Genomic DNA, 25081 nt, shown 5'->3' with positions numbered 1-25081 from the left:
TGTATGTCCTGGAAACTGGAGTCACAGTTGTGAGCCACCATGTGAGTGCTGGGAATTGAACCTGGGTCCTCTGGAAGATCGGCCAATACTCTTAACCCCTAAGCCATCTCCCCAGCCCCGCCCTCACATCGCCCATTGAACTTACCAACGCTCACTGAGTACTCCTGGATTGTCTCACAGGCGGCCGCGCTCGTTCATATTTACACCGATGGCTCTGTGTTGGTGGCGCATGGAGGCAATGAACTGGGACAAGGCATTCACACCAAAATGTTACAGGTAAAATCAATACCACTCATCTTTCTATACATCGTAGACATGACTGAAACGGGATATCTTCTAAGGTAAATGATGACAGTACATGCAGGCGTAAAGACCTCAACTAGTTCAAAAGCTTCTTGCACATAAACTACAATGAATGCTGTGACAGAAATCCCATGCATATACAAATGATCCTGGAACCTGGCCAGGGGTGAGAGGTGGAAGAGATGGTTAGTAAGGCCACCAATCGTGAGCCGGCAGAACACTGTGACAGAGGCTCCACACACCCACGCAAGCTAACAAGGAATTGGGAGAGCCAATGACTCATCAGCTATCAACATGGTGTAACTCTCTCTCTCTCTCTCTCTCTCTCTCTCTCTCTCTCTCTCTCTCTCTCTCTCTCTCTCTCTTCCCCCTCCCTCGTTTAGTACTAGGGGTTGGATTTAGGGCTGTGTGCAAGTGCTTTAGCACTGAGTCATAACACCAACTCTTTTTCATTAAAAAAAAAAAAAAAAAAAAAGATGCATGCCGGTGTGGTTACACAGGGATTATTTTAATCCCGGCAGTCTGGATATATAGGCAGGCAGAGTTCTGAGCGCAAGTCCTGCCTAAGCTACAGAGCAAGTGCCAGGACAGGACAGCCAGGGCTACACAGAGAAACCCTATCTCAAAAAAAAAAAAACAAAAAAACAAAAAAACAGCCAGGTGGTTGTGCACACCTTAGGCAGAGTTTGAGACTAGCCTTGACTACAGAGCAAGTTCCAGGACAGGCAAGGACTACAATAGTGAAACCCTGTCTCAAAAAAGAAGAAAAGGGAGTGGAGGAACAAAAGAAAAGAAAGAAAAGAAAAGAAAAGAAGAAAAAAGAAAAGAAAACAAAAGAAAGAAAAGAAAAAGGGAAGCCAACAGAAGGACTCATTGTGTGTGTGTGTGTGTGTGTGTGTGTGTGTGTGTGTGTAGGTCAGATGACAGTTTAGGAGAGTCAGTTCTCTCCTTCCACCACGTGAGTTCTGGGTGTCTAACATAGATCATCAGGCTCCGTGGTAAGTACCTTTATCTGGTGGGCCAACTAACCAGCCCTGACTATAATTTTGAAGACTTATAATCTTAAGAGAAAAACAGAATCCTTTAAATTAAACATGTTCAACGTAATGGTGGACTGGTCAGATTATTACAGTGTAGCTTTCGTCACCGCCCCTTCGCTCCCTCAGACCACGACTCCCACGTTACACACCTTCCTATGGACTCCTCGTTCAGGCACACACAGCCCTCTCCTCCTAGCTCACACTCCTGTCTCAGACGGGAGTGCAAGCTCCAGGCCCAGTGACCCCTGAACCCCACCAACTGCAGGAAAGAAAGCATATGATTCATGTGCAAGGTCCTCCTTTTCTAAAACAGATAGGCAGCCGCTCTGAGAGAGGAATCTTTCCCGGGGATCATTTAGGAAGTGTGCTGAAGGTCAAGGGTCAGCAGTACAAATGCTGTGCAGTGGACAAGCCTAATGACGTTGTAAATAATACGGCCATGAAGAAAGGACAGCAAACGCCAGAGGCTGAGCAAGGACCCTATGAGACCGTAAAGTCCCGAGGGACAGACATGCTTGGCCACCCTCTGGACCCTTTTTCAGTATTTTGTTTTGTTTGTGGCAGGTTCTCACTGTGTCTTTGCTTTTCCAAAAGATCCATCCAATTCCAAGTACAGCTCAGAGCAGCCTGTAACTGCGGCTCCAGGCAGATCAGACTGGTTCTTGCAGCATCTGCCTCTGTTTTCTTCTATGTGTTCCCACTTGCTTATAGTTTTCTAGCGTTTGCTAGGCACTTTTTTTTTGTTGGTTTTTTGTTGTTGTTGTTGTTGTTTTGTTTTGTTTTGTTTTTTGGATTTGGTCTTTTCGAGACAGGGTTTCTCTGTGTAGCCCTGGCTCTCCTGGAACTCACTCTGTAGACCAGGCTGGCCTTGAACTCAGAAATCTGCCTGCCTCTGCCTCCCAGAGTGCCCGGATTAAAGGCGTGTACCACCACTGCCTGACTTACTATTCACTTTTATTGTTTTTTTCTGACTGCAAACATACATATTCTTTATTAAATTAATTGTTTTATAATGAATATTTACATGGATGCTAAGTTGACATAGTACATGGAAAGAGCAACACCACATGGAAGAATTGTGTTCTTTATGTATTGCCTGCAAGCATGCATATTAGCATTTAAAAACAAGAGTCACTGTTCTTTTTTTTTTTTTTTGATTTAGTGACCTTTATATATGCTTCTTTTAAATTGTCTGTTCTTTTCCTCTCAGCTTCTCTGATTGACGCCTATACAAATTAAGATAATAAAGGGGGTAGCATTGTCATGGGTAGTATCACAGGTTCTTGGCATGGAGAATAAGTAGATCTTCATGAATTTGAGGCCAGCCTGGACTACAAAGTGAGTTCCAGGACAGAGCAACATAGTGAGATCCTGTCTCAAAGAAGAGTAAGCGGAGGAGAAGGAAAAAAGAAAGGAAGGGAGGGAGGGAGGGAAGGAGGAAGGAAGGGAGAAAGAAACCACACAAAGGCTGGCAAGTAGCTCAGTGGGTCAAGGGTGCTTGCCACCAAGTCTGACTGCTGGAGTTCAAATCCTGGGCCCCATGTGTTAGGAGGAGAGAACTAACTCCTGAAAGCTCTCCTCTCATCTCATCTGAGTGCTTTGGTGCATACATACACAGTCATAAAAACTAAATTAAAATGTAATAAAAATTGTTTTTAAAATAAACTGGTTTTTCCCTCTATGTAATCCAATGGCTTAGGTTTTCATAGAATTCTTTATTGGATTTGAACTATGTCCTTTCTCACAGGTGGCCAGCCGTGAATTGAAAATACCCATGTCTTACCTGCACATCTGCGAAACAAGCACAGCAACAGTGCCCAACACAATCGCCACAGCCGCGTCCGTCGGAGCCGATGTCAACGGCAGGGCTGTGCAGGCAGGTGCTCCCATCTCTGCCCCTGGTGAACTTCACCACACCTCAGGTTTCTCATCTGTGCACAGGCTCTGTGGTTGGCTTCAGGGAAGTGGTTCATCACTGAATGAGTTACTTTTCTATTCCTGTGACCAGGTTAACTTAGACAAAGAAGGGTTGTTTGGGGCTTATGATGCCAGAGAGACTAGAGTCTATCACCGTCATGTGAGGACAATGGCAGTAGGCACGCATGGCAGCCGGAGCAGAGCAGAGAACTCACATCTTGGACCACAGGCAGGAAGCAGAGAAAGGACAAGGAATGGTGGGAGTCTCTGAACTTGCAAAGCCCACCCCCAGTGACATTCTTCTTAAGCCTCCCCAAACAGCACCAACTGGGGACCAAGTACTCAGAGACTCTCGGAGATATTTATCATTCAAACCACCACAGTTACTAAATAAAAGGTTAGACAACCAATATATTGGGAGCATCTATGAATTAGAGTAAGGGAATACATAGACCCAGAAAATAATGGTTCAGACATGAAAGTTCCTTTCGTGCACATATCTGAGTCCAGAGGGAGTCTTCGTTCAGTCAGGTATCCAGACTGATAGTGGCTCCATTAGTGTGGCTTTCAGTGTGGATCTGAGTGTCATTATTTCAGCTGCATGAAGTCATGCATGAGGAAGATTCCAGGCTAGACCTGGAAGTGATGCCAGTTGCTTGTACTCATAGCCCCTTAGTAAGAGTTAGTCTCCACTTCTGTCTACATACTCTACAGACAAGGAAAGTTGGTGAACACAGAAGACAGGGAAGGTGAATTCCCAGGTCCTGTGAAGGAGTGACCAAGCCAGCTCAGTCAATCAACAGGTTCTCCAGGGTAGGAGTGAGGATTAAAAAGAAAAAGATGATTAGACAACATTGTAGCATGATCCCAGGCAGTTCTGAGGCTGAAGAGGGTTTATTTTTTCCCAATCTGCTTTTGTACCATTTTAATTACATGCAAGCAATAAGGGTAAACAGTACAATAAACACAAATAGTCAGGGAACAAGCAAGGCAATAAGCAAAGTCCCGGGATCACTCCAGAGATCTCTGTTTCTAAGGGCTAGTCAGAATGGCCAAGATAGCTGAGCCTACTTCCCTGTCCTAGCTCTAAGTCATATTCATGCCTGAAGCCTACTTCCCTGTTCTTGCCTAAAATTAGATTCCTGCCTGAACTTACTTCCTTGTCATGGCCTAAGGTCAGATTCCTGCCGGAAGCCCATTTCCTTGTCCTTGGCCAATGTCAGATTCCTGCCACGCGGCCCCCAAAGCTCTCCACAGGGGAGACTTCATTTGGGTGAGCAGGAACTCTGTTTCTGGGAGAACTGAAGAAGCTTTAAGACCCAACAGTGTAGAAACATACTTGTTTCCCTGGTCTGGTGAGTTCCTACAAGTGGGCTAACTGAGGCCAGCCCAGCCCAGCAGACCTACCAGTTACAGAGTGGCCACCAGTGCCCCCGCCAGAACACCCAGAGCCACCTCCTCTTGGAACTGTTTTAATTAGCATAAGTAATGGGTTTCTTATTAATTTAACTGATTTGGGAATACTGATCTTTTAGTTTGACTTGTTATTTTTGTTGTTATTGTTTTATATGTTACTATTTTTTTTTATGTTTATGGGTGTTTTACCAGCATGTATATCTGTGAACCACATGCATGCTTGGTGCCTGCTGGAGGTCAGGGCAGGGCATTAGATCCTCTGGAACTGGAGCTACAGAGCTGCCAGGTGGGTGCCAGGAACTGAACTCAGGTCCTCTGGAAGAAAAGCCAGTGCTTTTAACTGCCAAGCCATTTCTCCAGTACTGGGATGCTTTTGAGGCAGCATCTCACTCTATAGCTCAGGCTGCCTTGCAACATGTTATGTATCCCCAATTGACCTCAGACTCATAACAGTCACCTCTAGAATCACAGGTGTGCACTGCCACACCTGCATGTATGTTCTTTTGAATTAGTAGTCACTGGATTTGTCGTGCTTCCTCTATGACAAACACTTTTTCCATTGGAACATTGTGGGAATGCATATTCCTGCAGACCACTGTAACTGCCGCAGGAACTGCCTTCACACCAGTCTTATCTATGTGAGAACGATTGGAAGGGCACAAAACTAGTGGGTTTCTCTCAGAACAAATGGATGAAAAAGCTCTATGAGCTTCTATTTGCCGTAGTCTCTAAAACAAGAGGTGGCCAGACCAGGCACTGTGGAGTTGCTAGCTTAGCTAAGAGTTCGAGCATCTAGCTTTAGGATCAGAAACTGTGGGTTTATAGTTCTGGTTTTGTTTATTTGTTTTGGTTTGGTCTGTTGGGACTCACTCTGTAGACAAGGCTGGTCTGGAACTCAGAGATCCACCTGCCTCTGCCTCCTGAATGCTGGGATTAAAGTCATGCACCACCACTGACCAGCACAATTACCTGTTTTTAAAAGATATAAATATTTTTGGGTTTTTTGTTTGTTTGTTTGTTTGTTTGTTTAAGATTTACTTTTTATTTTATGTGTATGGAATTTTTGCTTGCATATATGTCTTAAAATCAACTTTCTTATTTTCTCACTTCAAACCCAAAGCCAAGGCCTTTACATAGTGGCTTCATGAGAGACAGATGAACAGATGGGAGGGATGGGCAGAGTCAAACGTTTTAGATCCAAAAGGATAGTGGCCTGTCATTGCAACAAGCATAAATTTGAATGAAAGCATAATGTTTATTCTATTTATTTTAATAATTGGAAATCACAAAGTAAAGTTCAAAGATGTAGTTAAAGAAAAGAGGGAAGTAAGGTCAGGATACTCTATGAAACAGGATCTGAGAGTAGAGATTTGGGCTATTTTCACAGGAAGTGAAGCAAGATGGGAGAGCAAGTCCGTAGTCGATGCTAACCTCAACTGTGCTAGCTTTTGTTCCCAAAGCATAAGGAGCAGGGGAGCACTTGCTAACCTGTGGGGCCACCAAAGATCCTTGGCCACAAGTACTAACCGCAAGACTTTCTTTATTTCGTCTAGAATGCCTGTCAGATCCTTCTCAAACGTCTTGAGCCCATCATTAAGAAAAACCCAGAAGGCACATGGAGAGACTGGGTAGGTGCTCCTGTCTATTTCCGTATGTGAGAGAGCCATCCAGGCCGTCTGAGGCGCCACAGCCTTGAGCAGCCACCCACCTAAGACATGTCCTCTGAGTCGCTCTCCACAGCCTGGGGGAGGTCTCTGGGCTGGGTTTCTCTTAGGGAAGTGTTCCAGGTCTGTGTGGAGGGCACACCCAGGAAAGGGCAGTCACTGGGAGGAGGAAGGGTGTGTGTGGAGGAGCATCCAGGAGCCTCCCACTCAGCTCATGAAGAAGAGGGCAGAGCCACACAAAACTCTGACGCCCTGAGTGGGAAGAGAACTGAAGACATCTCGCAGATCCTACACTTTTTCACTAAATTATCACACACATACACACTCATACACACTCACACCTTATATTGTTAACTCTCAAACCCCAAATACCTCTTCTTCTTTCTTTCTTTCTTTCTTTCTTTCTTTCTTTCTTTCTTTCTTTCTTTCCTTTCTTTTCTTTTCTTTTCTTTTCTTTTCTTTTTTTTTTTTTTTTTGAAACTGGGTTTCTCTGTGTAGCCCTGTCCTGGAACTCACTCTACAGACCAGGCTGACCTTGAACTCAGAGATCCACCTGCTTCTTCCTTCCCAGAACTGGGATTAAAGGCATATGCCACCACTGACCAGCACAATTACCTGTTTTTAAATGACTTCAATATTTTTGGAGCTGGAGAGATGGCTTAGCGGTTAAGAGCACTGACTGCTCTTCCAAAGGTCCTGAGTTCAAATCCCAGCAACTGCATGGTGGCTCACAACCATTCGTAAAGAGATCTGATGCCCCCTTCTGGTGCGTCTGAAGACAGCTACAGTGTACTTATGTATTATAATAAACAAATCTTTTTTTAAAAAAGATTTAACTATTTTTATTTTGCTTGTGTAAGCGTTTTGCCTGCTATGATGAGCGGTGTCAGAGCAACACTTCTGTACCAAGGAGTGGAGATCAGTGTTTATATATAAAATATGCTCATTCCCACCTAACAAGTGGTATATCTATTTAATCTCTCTTAAATATGCCTATTCCACAGGTAGAAGCAGCATTTGAACAAAGAATCAGTCTTTCAGCCACTGGATACTTCAGGTAAAACTCAAAAAAATATCTTGGCTTAGATAAGAAAATATGAGGTAATCCGGTTGCTTTGGGCCTCAGTCCTCATTGATAAATAAGATTGTATTATATAACTATGGGAGACTATTCTAGGCCCAAAATTGTGTAAATTCACATAAGCCGCTGAGTGATATAGTTAAAGAAATGTTAAACAATCAACCCCTCAAACAGGATTAAAGACACAGATCTATCTGCTATTATTTCATTTGTTTGTTTGTTCTGGGGCTGGGATTGAACCTAGGACCTAGCACAAGGTAGGCAAGCACTCTGCCACTGACCTACCCCCTCAGCCCTCTCTGTTCTTTATTGTGAGCAGTGAATAGATATCATCACCAGAATTAACTTGCTACTCAACCTTACCAATCCCCCTTCCTTTATTATTTCTCCTTTGAAGCAGGTTTTGGGGGGTGGGGTAAAAATCACTTGTCTTCATATATAGCAGCGTTGATCAATGGGGGAGCACCCCAATAAATTCATGTTCATTAAATACAGAAAGCAAGGAGGGGTGATTATCACATTCAAGAAGGATATGGTACTACTGTTACAGTTTAGCCAAATAAACCCTCAGACTACAGAGGCATGCACAGAGGAAATGCTAATTCTCTTTAGCCCGTTCTTACTTAACCACTGAGGTGAATACCAGGGAACAGTTTGAATGAGCTAACAAATAAAATAAAATAAAATAAAAATGTGCATCAGGCAATTGAAATGCTATTGTAAAATTGTGGTAATTGTTTTCTTTGCCACACCCCGCCCCCACCTAAAGGACTTTATTCCCTCAGGGGCTACAAGGCCTTCATGGACTGGGAGAAGGGAGAGGGAGACCCGTTCCCATACTACGTCTATGGAGCCGCGTGTTCTGAGGTTGAAATTGACTGCCTGACGGGTGCTCACAAGGTAGGTCAACACCACCCTAGGCAGGTTAGGTCTGCAACCCAACCGGCACTGTGGAGAAAGTGGCCCAGCGCCATTGCCTAACATGCAAAAGAAAAGATGATTCTCTCCATTCCAAGGGAATTTCAAGAGATCCAGTATTCTCTTGGAATCGTCACATAAAATAATAATAATAATATAGTAGTCAAAAGGGAACAGCTGTGACCAGCTGGATGTAATTAATATGTCAAAGTTATTTCAGACGACAGAATCACTTCCCAAAATTTTATCCAGAAGCAGGTTTTATTCCTCAAAGAGAATAGGTTGTCCTTTAGTCAGCTGCTGTTCATCTGTAGTCATTATTCCAAGGACAGTATGGATGACCAAAGGCACAGGCTGGGGTGGGGTGGGGTCGGAAAAGAATGCTGAGCCTGCGACTGCTCATCAAGAAGTCACCTGTGTAGTCAGGGAGCACGGCTAGGCCAAGTCAGTAGCTTACCATAAATAGTAAACCTACAGATTGTACTTCAGATACCATTCTGGAGACCACGGCCACAGAAATACTAGATATTAAATATAACCAAAGTGTAGTAAGTTGTTTTGTTAGGAAAAGTATAATGGCTGTAACATATCAAAATACTTCTATTTACTTATTCTTACTTAACTTCTCTTCCACATCAATATTAGAAACAAGGATGTTTTTTGAGACAGGATCTTAGGGAGCCTGAGATGCCTTTGAACTTACTGTGTACTCAAAGATAATCTTGAACTTCTGATCTTCCTGCCTCCATCTCTCAAATGCTGGGCTTGTAAGTATGTGTAGCCACATCCAGTGTGTGCAGGTGCTGGCGATCACACACACACACACACACACACACACACACAGCCTTCCGTCTGCTAGGCATGCACAGTACCAACCAAGCCACGTCCCTAGCCCATTAATAAGATTGTTTAAAGACACAGTGTCTGAAGAGAAATGCCCTCCGCTTTAATTCCGGTTTCTCTTTAGGATACATTAATATTATGTCAACACGTCTTTACGATTATTTTCCCTGGGGGTGGGGCGTGCCAGATGGCACATGTGGAGATCGGAAGACAACTTGTGAAAGAAGACTCATTCCTCCCACCTCGTGGGCCCCAGGGATCAAACTCAGGCTGTCAGCCCTGGCAGCAAGCACCTTTACCTGCTGAGGTATCACCTCCCTCTGCGGCTCCATTTTTATGAGGTCATTTTTAAGAGGAAAACTCACATGATCACAGACTGCTCATGTCTTGTTTTAGACTCTTTTCTGGTGTCTTTCACACTGAGACACACATAGGTAATGATATTCATGCAGCAGCCCTGGGGGTGTCACCTGGGGCCTGCTTCAGGCTCCTCTCAAGGCTCACAGGCCAGTGTCTCTGTTTTCCCAAGGCTCCTCCTTAATTGAAAGCTGGTTTTGATGATCAGCTAGTCATAAGACTCTCCACACTGACAGGTGTGTTGCCAGATTTAGCAAATAAAAACATAGGCTGGCTAATTAAACTTGAATTTCAAGTAAGCAACAAATACGTTTCCAGCATAAAGATATCCCACACAAGTCTTGGGACATACTTATTTGATCTGTCAACTCTATCTGAAGGCTTTAAAATAAATCCTTTAAGAAACAAACAGAAGAATCTTCCAGAATACATGGTGTTAAAATCTGGTCTTTTCTGTGCCTTCCAGTTTATGCATATAAGAAAAGGTTCAGAAATTTCCATATTAATGTTGATCCCTGAAAATAGTTCACTCTATTCAGACACTAAACAGATGGCCCACTATGTTCAGTTCTGTGAGGCATGGTTGTCCAGGATGCCCAGCTAGTTGTCACTCTTTCCTCTGTGCAATGCCACAGCACAAACCACGCCAAACATCAAGATAGTCACAGTGGGGAGGGCTGAGGTGACTCCAGTCCCTACCCAGGTTGAGAAAGAAGGCGGATTCTAGGGCTGAGAGAGCAGAGAGAGAGTCAGAACAGCCACTAGGACATGGTAGGAAACACCTGTAACCCCAGCACTTGAGCAGCTGAGGCTACAGGACCACAAGTTTAAAGCCAGTCTGGGCTACACAGCAAGACTCCTTCTCAAAAGGGACAAAGAGAAGGACTGGGTATTTAGTCCACTTGATAGAATATCTTCCTATCATGAAGGAAGCTGTGGGCTGCATACGATCCCCAGAACTGCACAAAACTGAGTGTGGTGTTCTGTGACTATGATCCCAGCCCTGTAAAGGTGCAAGTTAGAGGATTTGAAAAGGAAGTAAGGAAAAAAGGAAAGAAGGGAGGGAGGGATTTCCATTGCAAAGATTAGAAAGGAGAAGCCCATTTACTAGGTCTAAATAGAAGAAGCTGTTACCAGAATAAAACTGATGAATGGCTGACAAAGAAAGTCCAGAGGAGCTGGGCGTGGTGGCGCACGCCTTTAATCCCAGCACATGGGAGGCAGAGGCAGGAGAATTTCTGAGTTCGAGTCCAGCCCGGTCTACAGAGTGAGTTTCAGGACAACCAGGGCTACACAGAGAAACCCTGTCTCAGAAAAAGAAGAAGGAGGAGGAGGAAGAAGAGGAGGAGGAGGAAGTAGAAGAGGAGGAGGAGGAGGAAGAGGAGGAGAAGAAGAAGGAGAAGGAAGAGAAGGAGGAGGAGGAGGGAAGGAAGGAAGGAAGGAAGGAAAGAAAGAAAGAAAGAAAGAAAGAAAGAAAGAAAGAAAGAAAGAAAGAAAGAAAGAAAGAAAGAAAGAAAGAAAGAAAGAAAAAAGAAAGAAAGAAAGAAAGAAAGAAAGAAAGAAAAAAGAAAGAGAAAGAATCCAGAGGTGGGGCTGGAGAGATGGCTCAAGGATTAAGAGCACTGACTGCTCTTCCAGAGGTCCTGAGTTCAGTTCCCAGCAACCACACAGTAGCTCACAACCATCTGTAATGGGATCATCTGGTGTGTCAGATAATGACAATGTACTCACATACATAAAAACAAATAAATAAATCCTTTTTAAAAAGTGAAAGAAAAGAAGAAATAAAGAAAGTCCAGAGGTATTCCTGAGATCACAGAGGTATTTCAGAGAAAGCCCAGGGATATTCTTGAGATAGCCCAGAGGTATTCCTGAAATAACCCAGAGACACTTAGGAGTTTTCTGAGGCTCCCAGTAACCAATGTGCTCTCTCTCTCTCTCTCTCTCTCTCACACTCTCTCTCTCTCTCTCTCTCTCTCTCTCTCTCTCTCTCGCACTCACGCACGCACGCACAGTCACACACACACAGGGCTGGGTTATTTCACTGTTTCTCAGAGAAGGAAGCAGACCCACAAAGTCTGCGGGTCCAAGTCAGCCTCAGCACTGCTAAAAATCTGCAAGCCCCTAAACGTACACATGTCCTGGATGAGTCTCAGTAAAATGGCAACAAAGCCCCCTGTGCCCAGCCCTTGTGACATGCTCAGGAATTCCACTAGAGCCATGAAGCCAGGTCTAGAATCAGGTGGACAGGAAGGCTCAATCATTTACCAGGTGACACACACACACACACACACACACACACACACACACACACACGCCAGCATGCCCTGGACTTTGGAATAGCTTAGCAGGAGTCGAAACAATAAATGCCGAAGATCTTCCAGGTCGACCAGGCCTGGCCTCCATGGGAAGTTTGTCAGAAACTGAGAAGATTCAGGGCAGAGGTTCTAGGATAGCAAGAAACTCTTTGCAATTCATTTCTTCATCGAGGGGGTTGAAGGGGAGGGAATATGAACGCCCCAGCACACATGTGGAGGCTAGACAGCTTCTGTAATTCAGGTCCGATATATGGGTTCAGGGTTCAAACTCAAGGTCACCAGCTGAGGCAGCAATTGCCTTTGTTCTGAGCTAACCTGAAAGTAAATTTTATTTATTTATTTATTTATTTGTGTGTGTGTGTGTGTGTGTGTGTGTGTGTGTGTGTGTGTATTACTGGAGATCAAGCCTAGAACCTTGTACATACTAGACAAACACTCTAACACTGAACTATATCCTCCACAACTTAAAATAGTAGTTTATTTCAAGTTTTTATTAAAAAGTAATTTTTTTATCTGTCTCAGAAAATCAGAACCGACATTGTCATGGACGCATGTTGCAGTCTGAATCCAGCCATTGATGTTGGGCAGGTAGGTGCTGGCCCGACTGATTAGAAACCCCTTCCTAAGAGTGGTCGCAGGGTAACGTAGGCTTAAAATTGTCCCCCTTCAGATTGAAGGCGCATTTATTCAAGGAATGGGCCTTTATACCACCGAGGAGCTATTCTACTCTCCAGAGGGTGTCCTGTACTCCCGGAGCCTGGACAAGTACAAAATCCCAACTGTCACTGATGTCCCGGAGCAGTTTAATGTGTCCTTGCTGCCCTCGTCTCAGACCCCGCTCACCATCTACTCGTCAAAGGTAAGCTGTAAACCAGCCTGTCCACCTGCAGCAGCCCAGGAGCATGGCCGGAGAAAGCACCAGACAGAACAAAGACTGATGCTCAGGGTTATCATGGTTACGGCCCCTTGGAGACCACTCACCTCAGGAAACCTGGGGTCCAGGAGAGAGAAATCCCTCCTGGGAGCTGCCCTGGATGCTGGTTTATTAGGTTAGTATTAACTTTCTCTCCCTGAAAATTATAGGAAAACATGGACTTCTTCAGAGAGTAAAGCTTTCATTTTAAAACATCATCTATGTCTTTCTTTTCTTTTTCTTTCTTTTTTTCTTTTTGGGGGAGGTGTGTTTTGTTTTTTGAGACAGTTTTTCTCTATGTAACCCTGGCTATCTTAGAACTTGCTCTGTAGAGCAGGCTGGCCTGGAACTTGTAGAGATGCACCACCAGCCTCTGCCCCCAAGTGCTGGGATAGGCTTGCACTGTCACCGCTCAACCGTCTATTTCTTTTTTTTAGTTTTTGGGGTTTTTTTTGTTTTTGTTTTTGTTTTTGTTTTTTGAGATAGATCTTACAGAGACCAGAATGGCTTCAAACTCCAACTCTTAATTCTCCAGCCTCCACCTCCCAAGGGCTGGGATGGCACCATGTCCAACTCTCACCTAAGACCTGAGAATGTACCCGAGGCTAGAGGAATGGCCCCAGCCCCATCAGTAAGGTGCTAGCCTCAAAAGCACAAGAGTATCAGCTTAATCCCTAGAACTCACACAAAAATTCTGGGTGTCGCACACTCTTGTAACCCCAGCACTGGGGAGGCAAAGACAGGAGGATCCCTGGGGTTCTCTGGCCAGTTGGTCTAGCCTAATTGGTGAGCTCAAGGCCACCACCTCAAAGGAGGTAGAGAGTGTTTCCAAGGAGAGTAATCTGAGGACGCCCTCTGGCCACCACACGCATGCACACCTGTGTGCACGCACCCACACACATCCACATGAAAAGGGGTGTGTGGAGAAAGAAGGCAATATTGAGCTGGGTGTGGTAGCTCGAACCAATCACCCCAGCAGAGGGCGGGCTAAAAGATGCTTGGGCTATATAGAGCTCCAGAGCAGCACAAGCTAGCCATGTCTCAAAAGAAACAAACAAAGCGAAAATAATCAGTGAGACTGAAGACATGATAGCACTGCGACCATAGCCAACAGTGGCCTGGAGACCTGAGTTCCTACCCCAGTCCACCATCCTCCTTTGCTCTTAGGTAAATTGCCTGCCTCTGACTCCTCAGCCAAGCCCAGAAATGAATATAGAACAGCTGGTACCAACTGTGGTGAGAATGTCTTACCCCTACAAAGACAGACAGACAGGCAAGCAGGCAGGCAGGCTCACACACACATGTGCACACATCTGCACGCACGAGGACACTTAAACACACACACACACACAAAAGGGAAACTGATAATATCCAGATGCATTTCTGGCTGAAAGAATTTAAAGGATTTGCTTGGAAGCCAGGGGTGTGGCTAAATAGCTTCAGTATGCAAGACAGCTCCTACAATAAAGAATCATGTGACTTCAAAGTCACAGTGTCAGGAAGCAAAGACACTATCCAACCTTTAATAAGGACCAAAGGAAAGGAACGGCAAATTAAAATAAAGGTCAACTTTGTTTGCCTTGCTTTCTGTAGATCATGACAAACCTCAGAGAGAAACCTCACCAAGGTGTGAGGTATAAAGTCTTCCTTAAAAAAAATCTGTGGGGAGGTGCTGGAGAGATGGCTCAGTGGTTAGGATCACTGTTTGCTCTTCCAGAGGTCATGAGTTGAATTCCCAGCAATCACGAGGTGGCTCACTACCCTCTGTAAGGAATCTGAAGACCTCTTCACATTTGGGAGGCAGGGGCAGGGGGATTTCTGAGTTTGAGGCCAGCCTGGTCTACAGAGTGAGTTCCAGGACAGCCAGGGCTATACAGAAAAACCCTGTCTCGAAAAAAACAAAAATCCAAAAAAAAAAAAAAAAAAAAAAACCCAAAAAACAAAACAAAAAACAAAAAGATAAATAAATCTTAAAATCATCTGTAATTGGATCCAATGCCTTCTTCACATAAAATAAATAAATAAATATTTTTTTAAAATGGGGAAACTTCTAGATAGGAGTTGTTATACCTCAAACCCTGACAAATGACTAACATTTAACGAACCAAAGTAGAACTGACTGCCAGGTTCTCCCAGCTCCCCTCAGTCCCTACCTAAAAGATGTGGCTGGCACACTCCCCCTACCTTAAACTTCTCCAGCCCAGGGCCTGGGCTGCCCTTCCTATATAATACGGTGGTTTTGGTTACCAGCCCCTTTTAGCCTACCATCTACCCCCATGGCCTATTGGTTTCCCAGCCAGACCTCTCCCTTCTCACGTGGCCTGGTCATGTTCACTCTAGACTCTCCCAGATATCTGCCTTTTATTCCCCCTTTTCTCTACAATAAACCTTCTCCTAAGAACAGTCATGTCCTTCTTCTTTCTTTCTTATTTTTATTTTTCATTCAGGACTAAATTGATTTTCTTTTCTGAAACAAGAAAAATATATCTGCAGGGATTTCATCATTTCCTAACTGAATTCCCCTTCAGCCTGGGTATCACCTCTGGACTTGGGTTGGCAAGGGGCACCAACAGGCCTTCAGACTCTTGCTGGACTAGAAACCATCTAAAGGGGGAAGGCCAGAGGCAGTCCAGAGCCTACAGAGAACAGCTTCAGGCTGAGAGTACTCAGGCAGGGCATCCGGCATGGTGGACATGCCCGTAGTCACAACACTCAATAGGTAGAGGTAGAAGGTTTATGAATTAATGCCAGCCTAGGCTACAAAGCAAGATCTCTCTGGAAAACACACAGGGATCAAGAAGGACATGGTGATGGGTGAGTGACTATGGTCCCAGCCCTTGGGAGGTAAAAGCAGGAAGACGATTGGATATTCAAAGCCAGCCTGGTCAACTCCATGGTGCATTTCACAATCTGGGCTCCACAGTAAGACCTTGTCTCAGAAACCAAAAAATTAAAACAAAGATCGAGGGTAATGGTGAGCAAGAGAATGCTTGCTCAGTGTGCACACGGTCCTGGTTCAATCCCCACCACTGCCAAGAACAAAACAAAAGCTACAAATACAGAGACCCTTCTGAAAAAGAAGGATCTGGTTATTTTGGGTGCCTTCATGGAAGGCAACAATTATCCAGAAGTGAAGACAGCTGCCCCCTCAGACCGTGGAAGGCCTCTGTCTCTCCACAGTCCTTCGCCTGCCCACACCTCACTCTGCCCACTGCCTACACAGGAAGGTCTGTCACTGCCCACAGAGTCTTCCTCTCCCACAGTACTGTGCTGGTTAGTGTGTTGTCTGCTAACACAAGCCAGGGTCTTCTGGCAAGAGAAACTTCAACTGGGAAAATGCTTTAATCAGACTGGCCAGTAGGCAAGTTTGCGGGGTATTTTCCTGATTCAGGACTGATGTGGGAGGGCCACCATGGTCAGTCCCACCCCTGGGCAAGTGGTCCTGGGTTCTATAAGAAAGCAGGCTGAGCAAGTCAGTAAGCAGCATTCCTCCATGGCCTCCATGTTCCTGCTGTGCACTCCTGCCCTGACTTCTCTTCGATCAGGATCTGTAAGCCGAATAAACTCTTCCCAAATGGCTTTTGATTGTGTTGTTTCATCCCAACAATGAGAAGCAAGCTGAGACAAGTACCCTGCAGCCCTCAGTCCAGAGTCAAAATGAGGAATTATTTCCCCCTCTGCTTATGAAGTTGGCAAGTTCAAACCATTGACGGTTCTAATAAGGGTGCCCTTCTCTTACCCCACAGAAACACATGGTCACCTTGTGTATGCACATACATGTAAACACACATGTATCCCTTTCCCATAGAACAAATATTTAACCCAAACAGAATTGAAAATGCAGAAAATTCAAATTTAAGAAGTGACTTATAGGGCTGAATGCCAGGGATTAAGGGATCCCTGAACAGTGCTGAACAAGATGACACCCAGTCCCAAAGTAGCTCGTTGTCTACTATAGAAGCTGTTAAAACAAATGTATTGCAGAAGCTGTGATCTCTGTGAGTTCAGCCTGGTCTACATAGTGAGTTTCAGAACAGCCAGAGAAACAAAGTGAAACCCTGTCTCAAAAAAGCAATAAAATAGACAAATGTGTTTTCTTGCAGGGCCTCGGGGAGTCTGGGATGTTCCTAGGGTCATCTGTGTTCTTTGCCATTGTTGATGCGGTGGCTGCGGCACGGAGACAGAGAGACTTAGCCGAGGACTTCACAGTGAAGAGCCCGGCAACCCCAGAGCGGGTGCGGATGGCCTGTGCAGATCGGTTCACCGACATGGTAGGGAGCTGCTCAGTTCCTGCAGACTCACTTCCACTTCCTGCTCCCTTAGCTTCTTGTGTCAGTCTGGGACCTAACCCGTGTCTAGTCAAGCTATAAAGTGATAAGGCGTGGTAGCAAAAGCTTGCGATCCGATCCTGGCAGCTGGAAGGCGGAGGGTGAATTGTCAAGCCGTGGTTCAGACATTCATCCCGATCTCCTGACCTCAGCAACGAGGACAGTCATCTGCCTCCAACCAGAGCTTCCTCCACAGACAGAGGCAGGGATCTTGCAACTCAGGAAGGGCTCCAGTATAGCACTCTCCTGGCCTTGTTCATCAACGGCCACTGTAAGGTCACCTCGTTTCTTACTCTAAAGCTTAAGCTCATATGACTTTCAAAACCGGGCTCTCAGTCCCATTTCACAGTGATAAGCATCCTTTTCCGGAATGGAAGCAGAGTAAGGAATCTAAACACATGATAAAAAGCTTCTCGGACTTTTCCCTGCTCACCCGGGGCTCCTTCTCACAGCCTGGCTCCTGGAAATTGGCCTCCCACATTTCCACAGATTCAGAATGTTTTTAGCCAAGGCGTCGTCTGGCAGAGCTGTCATGTACAGTGGGAAGGAGTGAATCACTCAGCTCTTATTCACAGTTCAGGACAGGCAGCTGGGCTCTGAGGCACACGGGGTGAGACAGCATTTTCTGCCAAGTCTGATGATTCCTTGCTGAGACCTTGTCAATATGCCCTAGTGGACGCCAGTTGTCTACCAATTATGTAAATGCCTATCAATCAGATACTTTTGTCAATGTGAGAGTAGTCTCAAATTTTCTAAAATATTCTTCAATGGCTCCTAGATATCAATCATTTCATGGTAAGACCTAGATTTAATATTGGAATATTAAAATTTAATAGTGTTTTACATTTTGTCTTTATAAAAGTAACATATGCTATGCTTGGTGGAGCACCTGGGAGGGTGGCAGGGAGATAGGATTTGAACTTCTGAGTTCAAGGCCAGCCTGGTCTACACAGTGGGTTCCAGAATCACCTGGTCTACATAGTGAGACATACATACATACATACATGCATGCATACATACATACATACAGTAACACATTTCCACTTTAGAAAAGAGTAAGATAGAACTTAAAATCAACCATAATCCTTTCAACTAGAAATAACTATGACTATGTTTGTTGTGCATATGTTCCTGTGTGTTGGTCATGTATGCATGCTCTTGTGTGTGTACTTGTGTTCGTGTGTGTTTGAGTGTAGAGGCCAGAGCCTGATACTGACACTGGGTATCTTCCTAGATTGTTCTCCGTCGTACATTTTTAGAATTTATTTTCTTACTTCTCTATTTGATATTTATTTATCAGTATGTGTTGTGTGTTTGCACATATATCCCTGCCTCTGTGTGCAGATATCTTACAGGCACCCACTGAGGCCAAAAGATAGCACTGGATCCTTGGGAGCTGGAGTTACAGGCAGTTGTGAGCCTGTGAGTTACCTTACTTAGTTTCTGGACATGAAACGCTGGTCCTCTGAGCTAACCATTGGGCCATCCCTCCAGCCCCATTATTATTACTTACTGTCATTATTATTTTAAATTAAGTTCCCTCACTAGGCCTAGAGTACTCTGGTCAGTTGGCTAAACCCGTGGTTTGCAACCTTCCTAATGCTGCGATCCTTTAATACAGTTCCTTGTGTTGTGTCGTGGTGAAGTGACCCCCAAGCATGAGTTGTGTTTTGGTGTCTCTTCACAGCAATGGGGCATTAACCATGTTTCTGAAAGCCCGACTTCCTCCAGCAAGGCCCCCAACTCCTCTAAACAGAGCCACTCCCTGTTGACTAGGCATTAAACTTTTGAGCCTAGAGGGCCATCCTTATCCAAACCACTATACCCTTTTAAGGTCAGTGAGGGCTGATTATCCGCAAAGAGGAAATAACTCAAAGGCAGCCTTGAGGGAAGTGTCCCAAGGAGAGCAAAAAAGACATTGACAGAAGGGGAGAAACAGAGAAACACACAAAATAATCTGCAGGAAATGTCAATATCGCTCTATCCAATGAAAACCAGCCGTGGGTACACACATGTGATACCAGCCCTTGGGAAGCTGAAGCAGAAGGATCGTGTTTGAGGCCAGCCTGGGCTACATAGTGAGATCCCATTTTTTTTTTAAAAAACAAATTGTGTGAGATGTATGTATACAAATACATATATGTGTATGTATTCAAACACATACTTTGTATATATATGGAATGTATGTGTATGTATGGAATTTATGTACATGGGGTGGCTGTGTGCATGCATGTACATAGATGGACAGACAGACGGATCTCCTGCCTCAGATCCTTTTATAGATGTCCTGTAAAGCTTTTACTCCAGAGAGCTCAGAGTTCAAAGCAGGATCAGGGAAACAATGAAAACCAGAGAGTATTTCTCCTCACAATCACCAGGTGTGCTCGGCACACAGAGGTTTAGTAGCAGGACGGGGCTGTTTGCATAATGCTCTTGAGGAAACTAAGCTGCTTTGCCGAGTGGGCAGGAGGCAGGGCACACTGGAGGGCATGGCGGGAGGGAAAGGCATTCCTCTCAGGGGTGAAAACTTAAGTCCAATTGAAGAGAGTTTATTTACAGCAGCATCCTGTAAGAAAGCCTATTGCATGCAGGCTACGGTCTTACATCTGCTATGTGGTCCAAGATAACTTTGAAGTACTGATCCTTCTGCCTCCACCTCCCAAGTACTGGGATTACAGGGCCTGTGCCACTGAATGAAAATATGAAATAAAAGGAGGAGAAGAACGTTTTTATTGTAGAGAAAGCAGGCAGCGGGAAGAGTCCAAGCTGACCATGGCCAGCAGATGGAACCTGAACACGAGAGAAGAGAGACAGCAAGAGAGGAAACACGGCAAGGCGAAGGCAGCCCAAGCCACGACGCCAAGAGAATCACAAAGCAAAACTGGCTGAGTTATAGAGGAAGCAGGCAAGAAAGAGAAGCGGAAGCGCAGCTCCTAGGAGGGAGGGATTTAGGGCAGGGGACGGGGAGAGGAGACCTGGGCGGAGCCACAAGAACAGAGTGGTGGGGGGAGAGCTGGCCAGTGTGGTGTCGGCTTTGATATGTAAATAAGTACCTCAGCCACTTTCCCCGGGTTTCTGAGACCTAACAGCCACCATGCCGAGCTGTTGACTACAATTTTTTTAGTTGAAGTATATGCTGAGCTAAAACTGCGGCTCAATAGTAGCACCTTTGCCTAGCATATGCGATGTCTTCGGTTTGGTCCCAAGCACAGAGAGAAGAAAAAGAAGTGGAAGGGATAGCCAGGCAGCTGGTGATGCACACCTTTAATCTCTGTATTTGGGAGGCAGAGGCAGGTAGATCTCCAAGTTCGAGGCCAGCCTGGTCTATAAAGTGAGTTCCAGGTCATACAGAAGTACACAGAAGAACCCTGTCTGGGGTGGGGGCAGGGGGTCAAGAGGATATATAATGATTCACAATGCTGTACCCATGGCTAAAATACTTTTTCCCCCACTTAGAGGGCATGGACAAGAAGGAGGATTATAGGAGGATTATAGTCTACCTAGTGAATTCCAGGCTAGCCAGAGCTACAGAGGAAGACCCTGGAGAAGGGGAGGGGAAGGGGGAGGAAGAGAAAAGAAGACTCTGCCTCAAAAGACAGACAGACAGACAGACAGACAGACCGACAGGGGGGGGGAGGGAAGGAAAGAAGAGGTTACAAGTACTTGTATTCCTGAGAGGCCCCATCAAGCTACTCACAACCAGCTCCGAGATGGAACATTTCTCCAGTCCCTGTGAGCGCCTTCTCTCACATGCACACAGAATATAAATAGTAGCAGATTCTGAAATAAAAAATACAACTTGTTCTAATGACTAAGAAAGTAACAAATGACTAGGAAAGGTCTGTGTGTGAAAACACAAGCCTTGGAAAGTTCGGAGCCTCCTCATTTGGCAGCCTCTTCCCCACCATTAGAGAAAAAACAAATTACCTGGATATTTTTCTTAAACAGAAATGATGCTAAATTACTCAGTACTTTTCCCTTGGAGTTAAATGAAATAATGCATGTAAAAATACTGGGTAAATATGAGTTGCTCCATAAACACCAGAATTAAGTTTTTCCCTAAATACCCATAACTGTTAATGACCTTCAAAACAGGCCTCAGCTACAAGGCTGATAAATATTTCCACATTAAACCAAGTTGACCCCCTGAGGCCAGAACAAACAGGAACTTACAGAACTTATAACCAAAAGCCACATTTTCATTTTCATGGGTAAACAAGTGAGAAACTTTAGAATTTTTTTTTTTTTAAGACAGGGTTTCTCTGTATAGCCCTGGCTGTCCTGGAACTCACTCTATAGACTAGGCTGGCCTCGAACTCATAGAGATCTGCCTGCCTCTGCTGGTATTAAAGGCATGTACCACCACCACCAACTCAGTTTAAGGTATTTTGTTATCAAAACAAAAACAAAAATCCCATTGAGCAAGCTTTTATTATACAGAGTTTTGTTTTGTTTTTGCTTGTGCTTGCTTTTGCTTGTGTTGTGTTTTGTACTGACACTTGCTTATTTCCTGTGTGCATGAAGCTGTGGGAGTCAGAGGGTAACTTGCTGGAGGCGGGCTCTCCTTTTACTCTGAGGGTCCCACAGAAGGAGCTGGGGTGGGGAGACTCACTTGCAAGTGGCTTCGTCCGCCCCGGTGAGCCTTCTCACCAGCCCTCGGCAGAGCTCGGCTTGCTTGAGTGTTGGGTTTGGTCCTTTCTTAGAATTAGTCTCTGGTGAAAAGCAGAGCTGCCGGTTCCACTCTGAACCAGACTGATGGCCTTGAACAAACAAAAGTACTATCTCTACGCCATTTTCTTTTTGGTGATGGGAGGAAGAAAAATGTGTTTTGTATAATTATTTACAACTCCACAAGAAAAATCTCTTAAACATATTTTTAAAAAGAGACATAATGAAGTCTCACATTAGTACTTCTTAGAAACAAGATTTTAAAAAATACTTTTAAAAGTTTTAAAATGAGATTTTAAAGCTAACTTTCTCTCTCTCTCTCTTTCTGTGTGTGTGTGTGTGAGAGAGAGAGAGAGAGAGAGAGAGAGAGTGAGTGTAATGTGTGTGTATAGTCATGTCTGATTGTGTAGCAATCAGAGGACAACTATTAGGAGTTTATTCTCTCCTTACATCATAAGTTCCAGGGATTTAGCCAGGGTTATTACTGAAATTCACCAAAGAAAACCAATTCTCCATTCTGGGCCAAATTTAAAGCAAGCGTTATTAAATATTAAAAACTGACCAAATTGACCCAGAGATGGATTTTGGTCAGGATCCTTTCCTGGAATTTCCTTGTAGCAATGGACCCAGCACCTATAGGCCACCATACTTTCCCACGAGGCATTGTAATTTTCCACTAACTACAACTCCCAGCATTCCAGGTAGTTACCTGGTTCTTGGGTAGGTGGGGCTTACAGGTTAGTTTGGGGCATTACATTCCTTAAAACAAAATTTGAGCCGGACAGTGGTGGGGCATACCTTTAATCCCAGCACTTGGGAGACAGAGCAGGCAGATTTCTGAATTCGGGGCCAGCCTGGTCTACAGAATGAGTTCCAAGACAGTCAGGGCTACACAGAAAAACCTTGCCTTGAAAAAACAAAACAAACAAACAAAAAAACAAGATTTGAAAAAGAAAAATTGTTACAATTTTAAGACAGGAAAGATTTCACATCCTTATAAATTAGAGGAAAAAAGTGTTACCTTGGGCAATCTGGTTATAGATTAAAAAACAAGCCAGACATGATGGTGCATGCCTTTATTCCCAGCACTTAGGAGGCAGAAGTATGTGGGTCTCTGTGAGTTGGAGGACAGCTTGGTCTAGAGAGAGAGAGTTCCAATATAGGAAATGAGAAAGGAAGACTGGACACAGGGGCAAACCTGGGACCTTGTTATTATCTGTAGTGGGTGAGTCAAGTAGTTACAAAGCTGTGCTCTGTCTAAGGGCTATAGATGTGGGGTGTGGTGCAGAGCTGTGGTCCGTATGAGGGCTCTGGATGTGGGCTATGCTAGCCTGGCCTCACAAGGCCCTAAATTCAATCCCCAGCTGCAGGAAGAAGGAAAAGAAAGAAAGAAAACATGAGCTCTATGGGATGACAGTGTAGAAATACAAGTAAAGCCAATTATCAAATTGTTTCCATTTCCAGGAAGCTAAACTCAAACAGCTCCGCCTAGAAACAAGTTTGAAAATGGGTTTTTAGTTCACAGCACAGTGTGAATAGCAGCCTTGTCCGTGCTGAGTTGCGGAGGAGACTCCCAACCAGCAGTCAGGGAAAGTCCTTTCCTTCTTAGATTAGTCTCCATTCCAAACAGCCAGCCCCGCCCTAGACAAGCCCGGCTACTGGGTAAGTGACTGGCCTAGTTTCTGAAGCCTTCCTTTCACCTGCAAACCCTAAGGGCATCTCCAGTCAACGACTCCTCTTCCTCTCTAGCCCTTGCCAGCCCCATATCTCATGTTCTCTGCCTGCTCTTTTCTGGATGCCAAAGCTCAGTGACCCTTAGTAACATTGAAGGGGTCACCTGCTCCATTAAAGGGAGCCCTTCCTCCCAGACGGCAGCAAGGTGGGAAGATAATGCCCTGCCCAGTGCCCCACCTGCCTATACTAGCCACTCAGTATGCTGGACCCTCACCCTACACCCAGCTCAGGATTCTCTGCACTAGAGGAGTTAGTACTGCCAGTCCTACAGAACTGCATTCCATTTCCTGGGGTGCATAGACTGCATCAAGTAGAAACATGCAGCCCCCAGCGTGTTCTGCTACAATCCCAGCCACAGATAATTGCCAGGGCCCTAGCCCAGCACAAACATGCCTCGGTCACACGGATTCATGGAGCCAGAAGACTGGCTGCATGACTGTACTGACTTCTCAGGACATAGTCTCCCCTGAGTACTGAACCTACTCTTCTGAGACACACGTATTGCATGTATGCACACCTATTCTCTTGAGACATGTGTATATGCATGTATGCATACAAACTCATTCTTCACCACATTATTCTCTCAGCTCTTATGCCGTCTTGGAAGAAGTTTGGCTCATAGCTTATAAAACTGGTTCTGCTTTAAACATGGATGCCCAGGATACAGGGACTGGATGTGTCCCCTGCAGTAACTGGTGGCACTTGACCCAGCAGTCATTCTGCAGAATCAGTCTCCATAGGCATTGCTTTGGTGGGAGTGGTGGAGATGGTGTGTTGAGTTTTTGCACAGCCAGCAATGGGAAGCAGGTCTTCACGCAGGCTTGGTGTACACTCTACATCTGAACTGCATCCAACTCTCTAATACTGTTTTTGAATGTGTATATTTTTTTAATTTAAAAACCCCCTGTGGTGAGAGGATCAGATGGTTATGGTCATGCTTAGCCATAATGAATTTGAGGCAAGCCTGGGTTACATAAGACCGTATCTCAGAGGAAAAAGAAAAGTGCCCTGCCCTGAGGTACACATCTGAAGAACATCTGGTGTGGTCCAAACCAGAGGACCACTGAGTGCAGAGGCTCTCATTTAGTTCATGCTGTCCTCAATCTTACCAAAGATAACCTTAAACTGCTCTGTCCTGATTGGGTGGCTATACTGCTTTAGAAAACCAACCTCTCTTCCTGTGGTCTGTTGATCTTTTTACCCCCAACAGCTTATATCAGTAGCAGCGTCTTGTGTGAAATAAAGCCATCCCCTTGGAAAAGTCATTTGAGAGGTGGTAAGATGGCTCTGCAGTAAAGGTCTATGTGCCTGCATGTCCGTCTCTAACAAAGGGCTTTACTCTCCTTTACTGATCAGCACAGACAGCATCACGTGGGGAAAGGAATGAGGAACACCTTACAGGTCTACTTTATCTATATGAGTACACTGTAGCTATCTTCAGATACAGCAGAAGAGGGCATCGGATCCCACTACAGATGTTTGTGAGCCATCATGTGGTTGCTGGGAACTGAACTCAGGACCTCTGGAAGAGCAGTCAGTGCTCTTAACTGCTAAGTCATCTCTCTAGCCCTACAGAAATCT

General features: G+C 44.9%; 1 protein-coding gene across 1 annotated transcript in view; it reads left to right on the top strand.

Annotated features, from left to right (window-relative positions):
- Window positions 1-25081, top strand: part of LOC127692161 (aldehyde oxidase 2) — a 95083-nt gene that overhangs the window by 56322 nt on the left and 13680 nt on the right. The window contains exons 27-34 of the mRNA XM_052192229.1: window positions 181-276; window positions 3091-3219; window positions 6230-6304; window positions 7345-7397; window positions 8207-8321; window positions 12380-12445; window positions 12528-12716; window positions 16874-17041. Coding sequence (XP_052048189.1) covers window positions 181-276; window positions 3091-3219; window positions 6230-6304; window positions 7345-7397; window positions 8207-8321; window positions 12380-12445; window positions 12528-12716; window positions 16874-17041 — 891 coding nt within the window. The remainder of the gene's footprint in view (window positions 1-180; window positions 277-3090; window positions 3220-6229; window positions 6305-7344; window positions 7398-8206; window positions 8322-12379; window positions 12446-12527; window positions 12717-16873; window positions 17042-25081) is intronic.

The sequence above is a fragment of the Apodemus sylvaticus genome, chromosome 9 (assembly GCF_947179515.1).
Source record: "Apodemus sylvaticus chromosome 9, mApoSyl1.1, whole genome shotgun sequence".
Taxonomy (NCBI): Eukaryota; Metazoa; Chordata; class Mammalia; order Rodentia; family Muridae; genus Apodemus; species Apodemus sylvaticus.
Note: the sequence above shows the minus strand (reverse complement) of the source record. Positions and strands in the feature narration are given on the sequence as shown.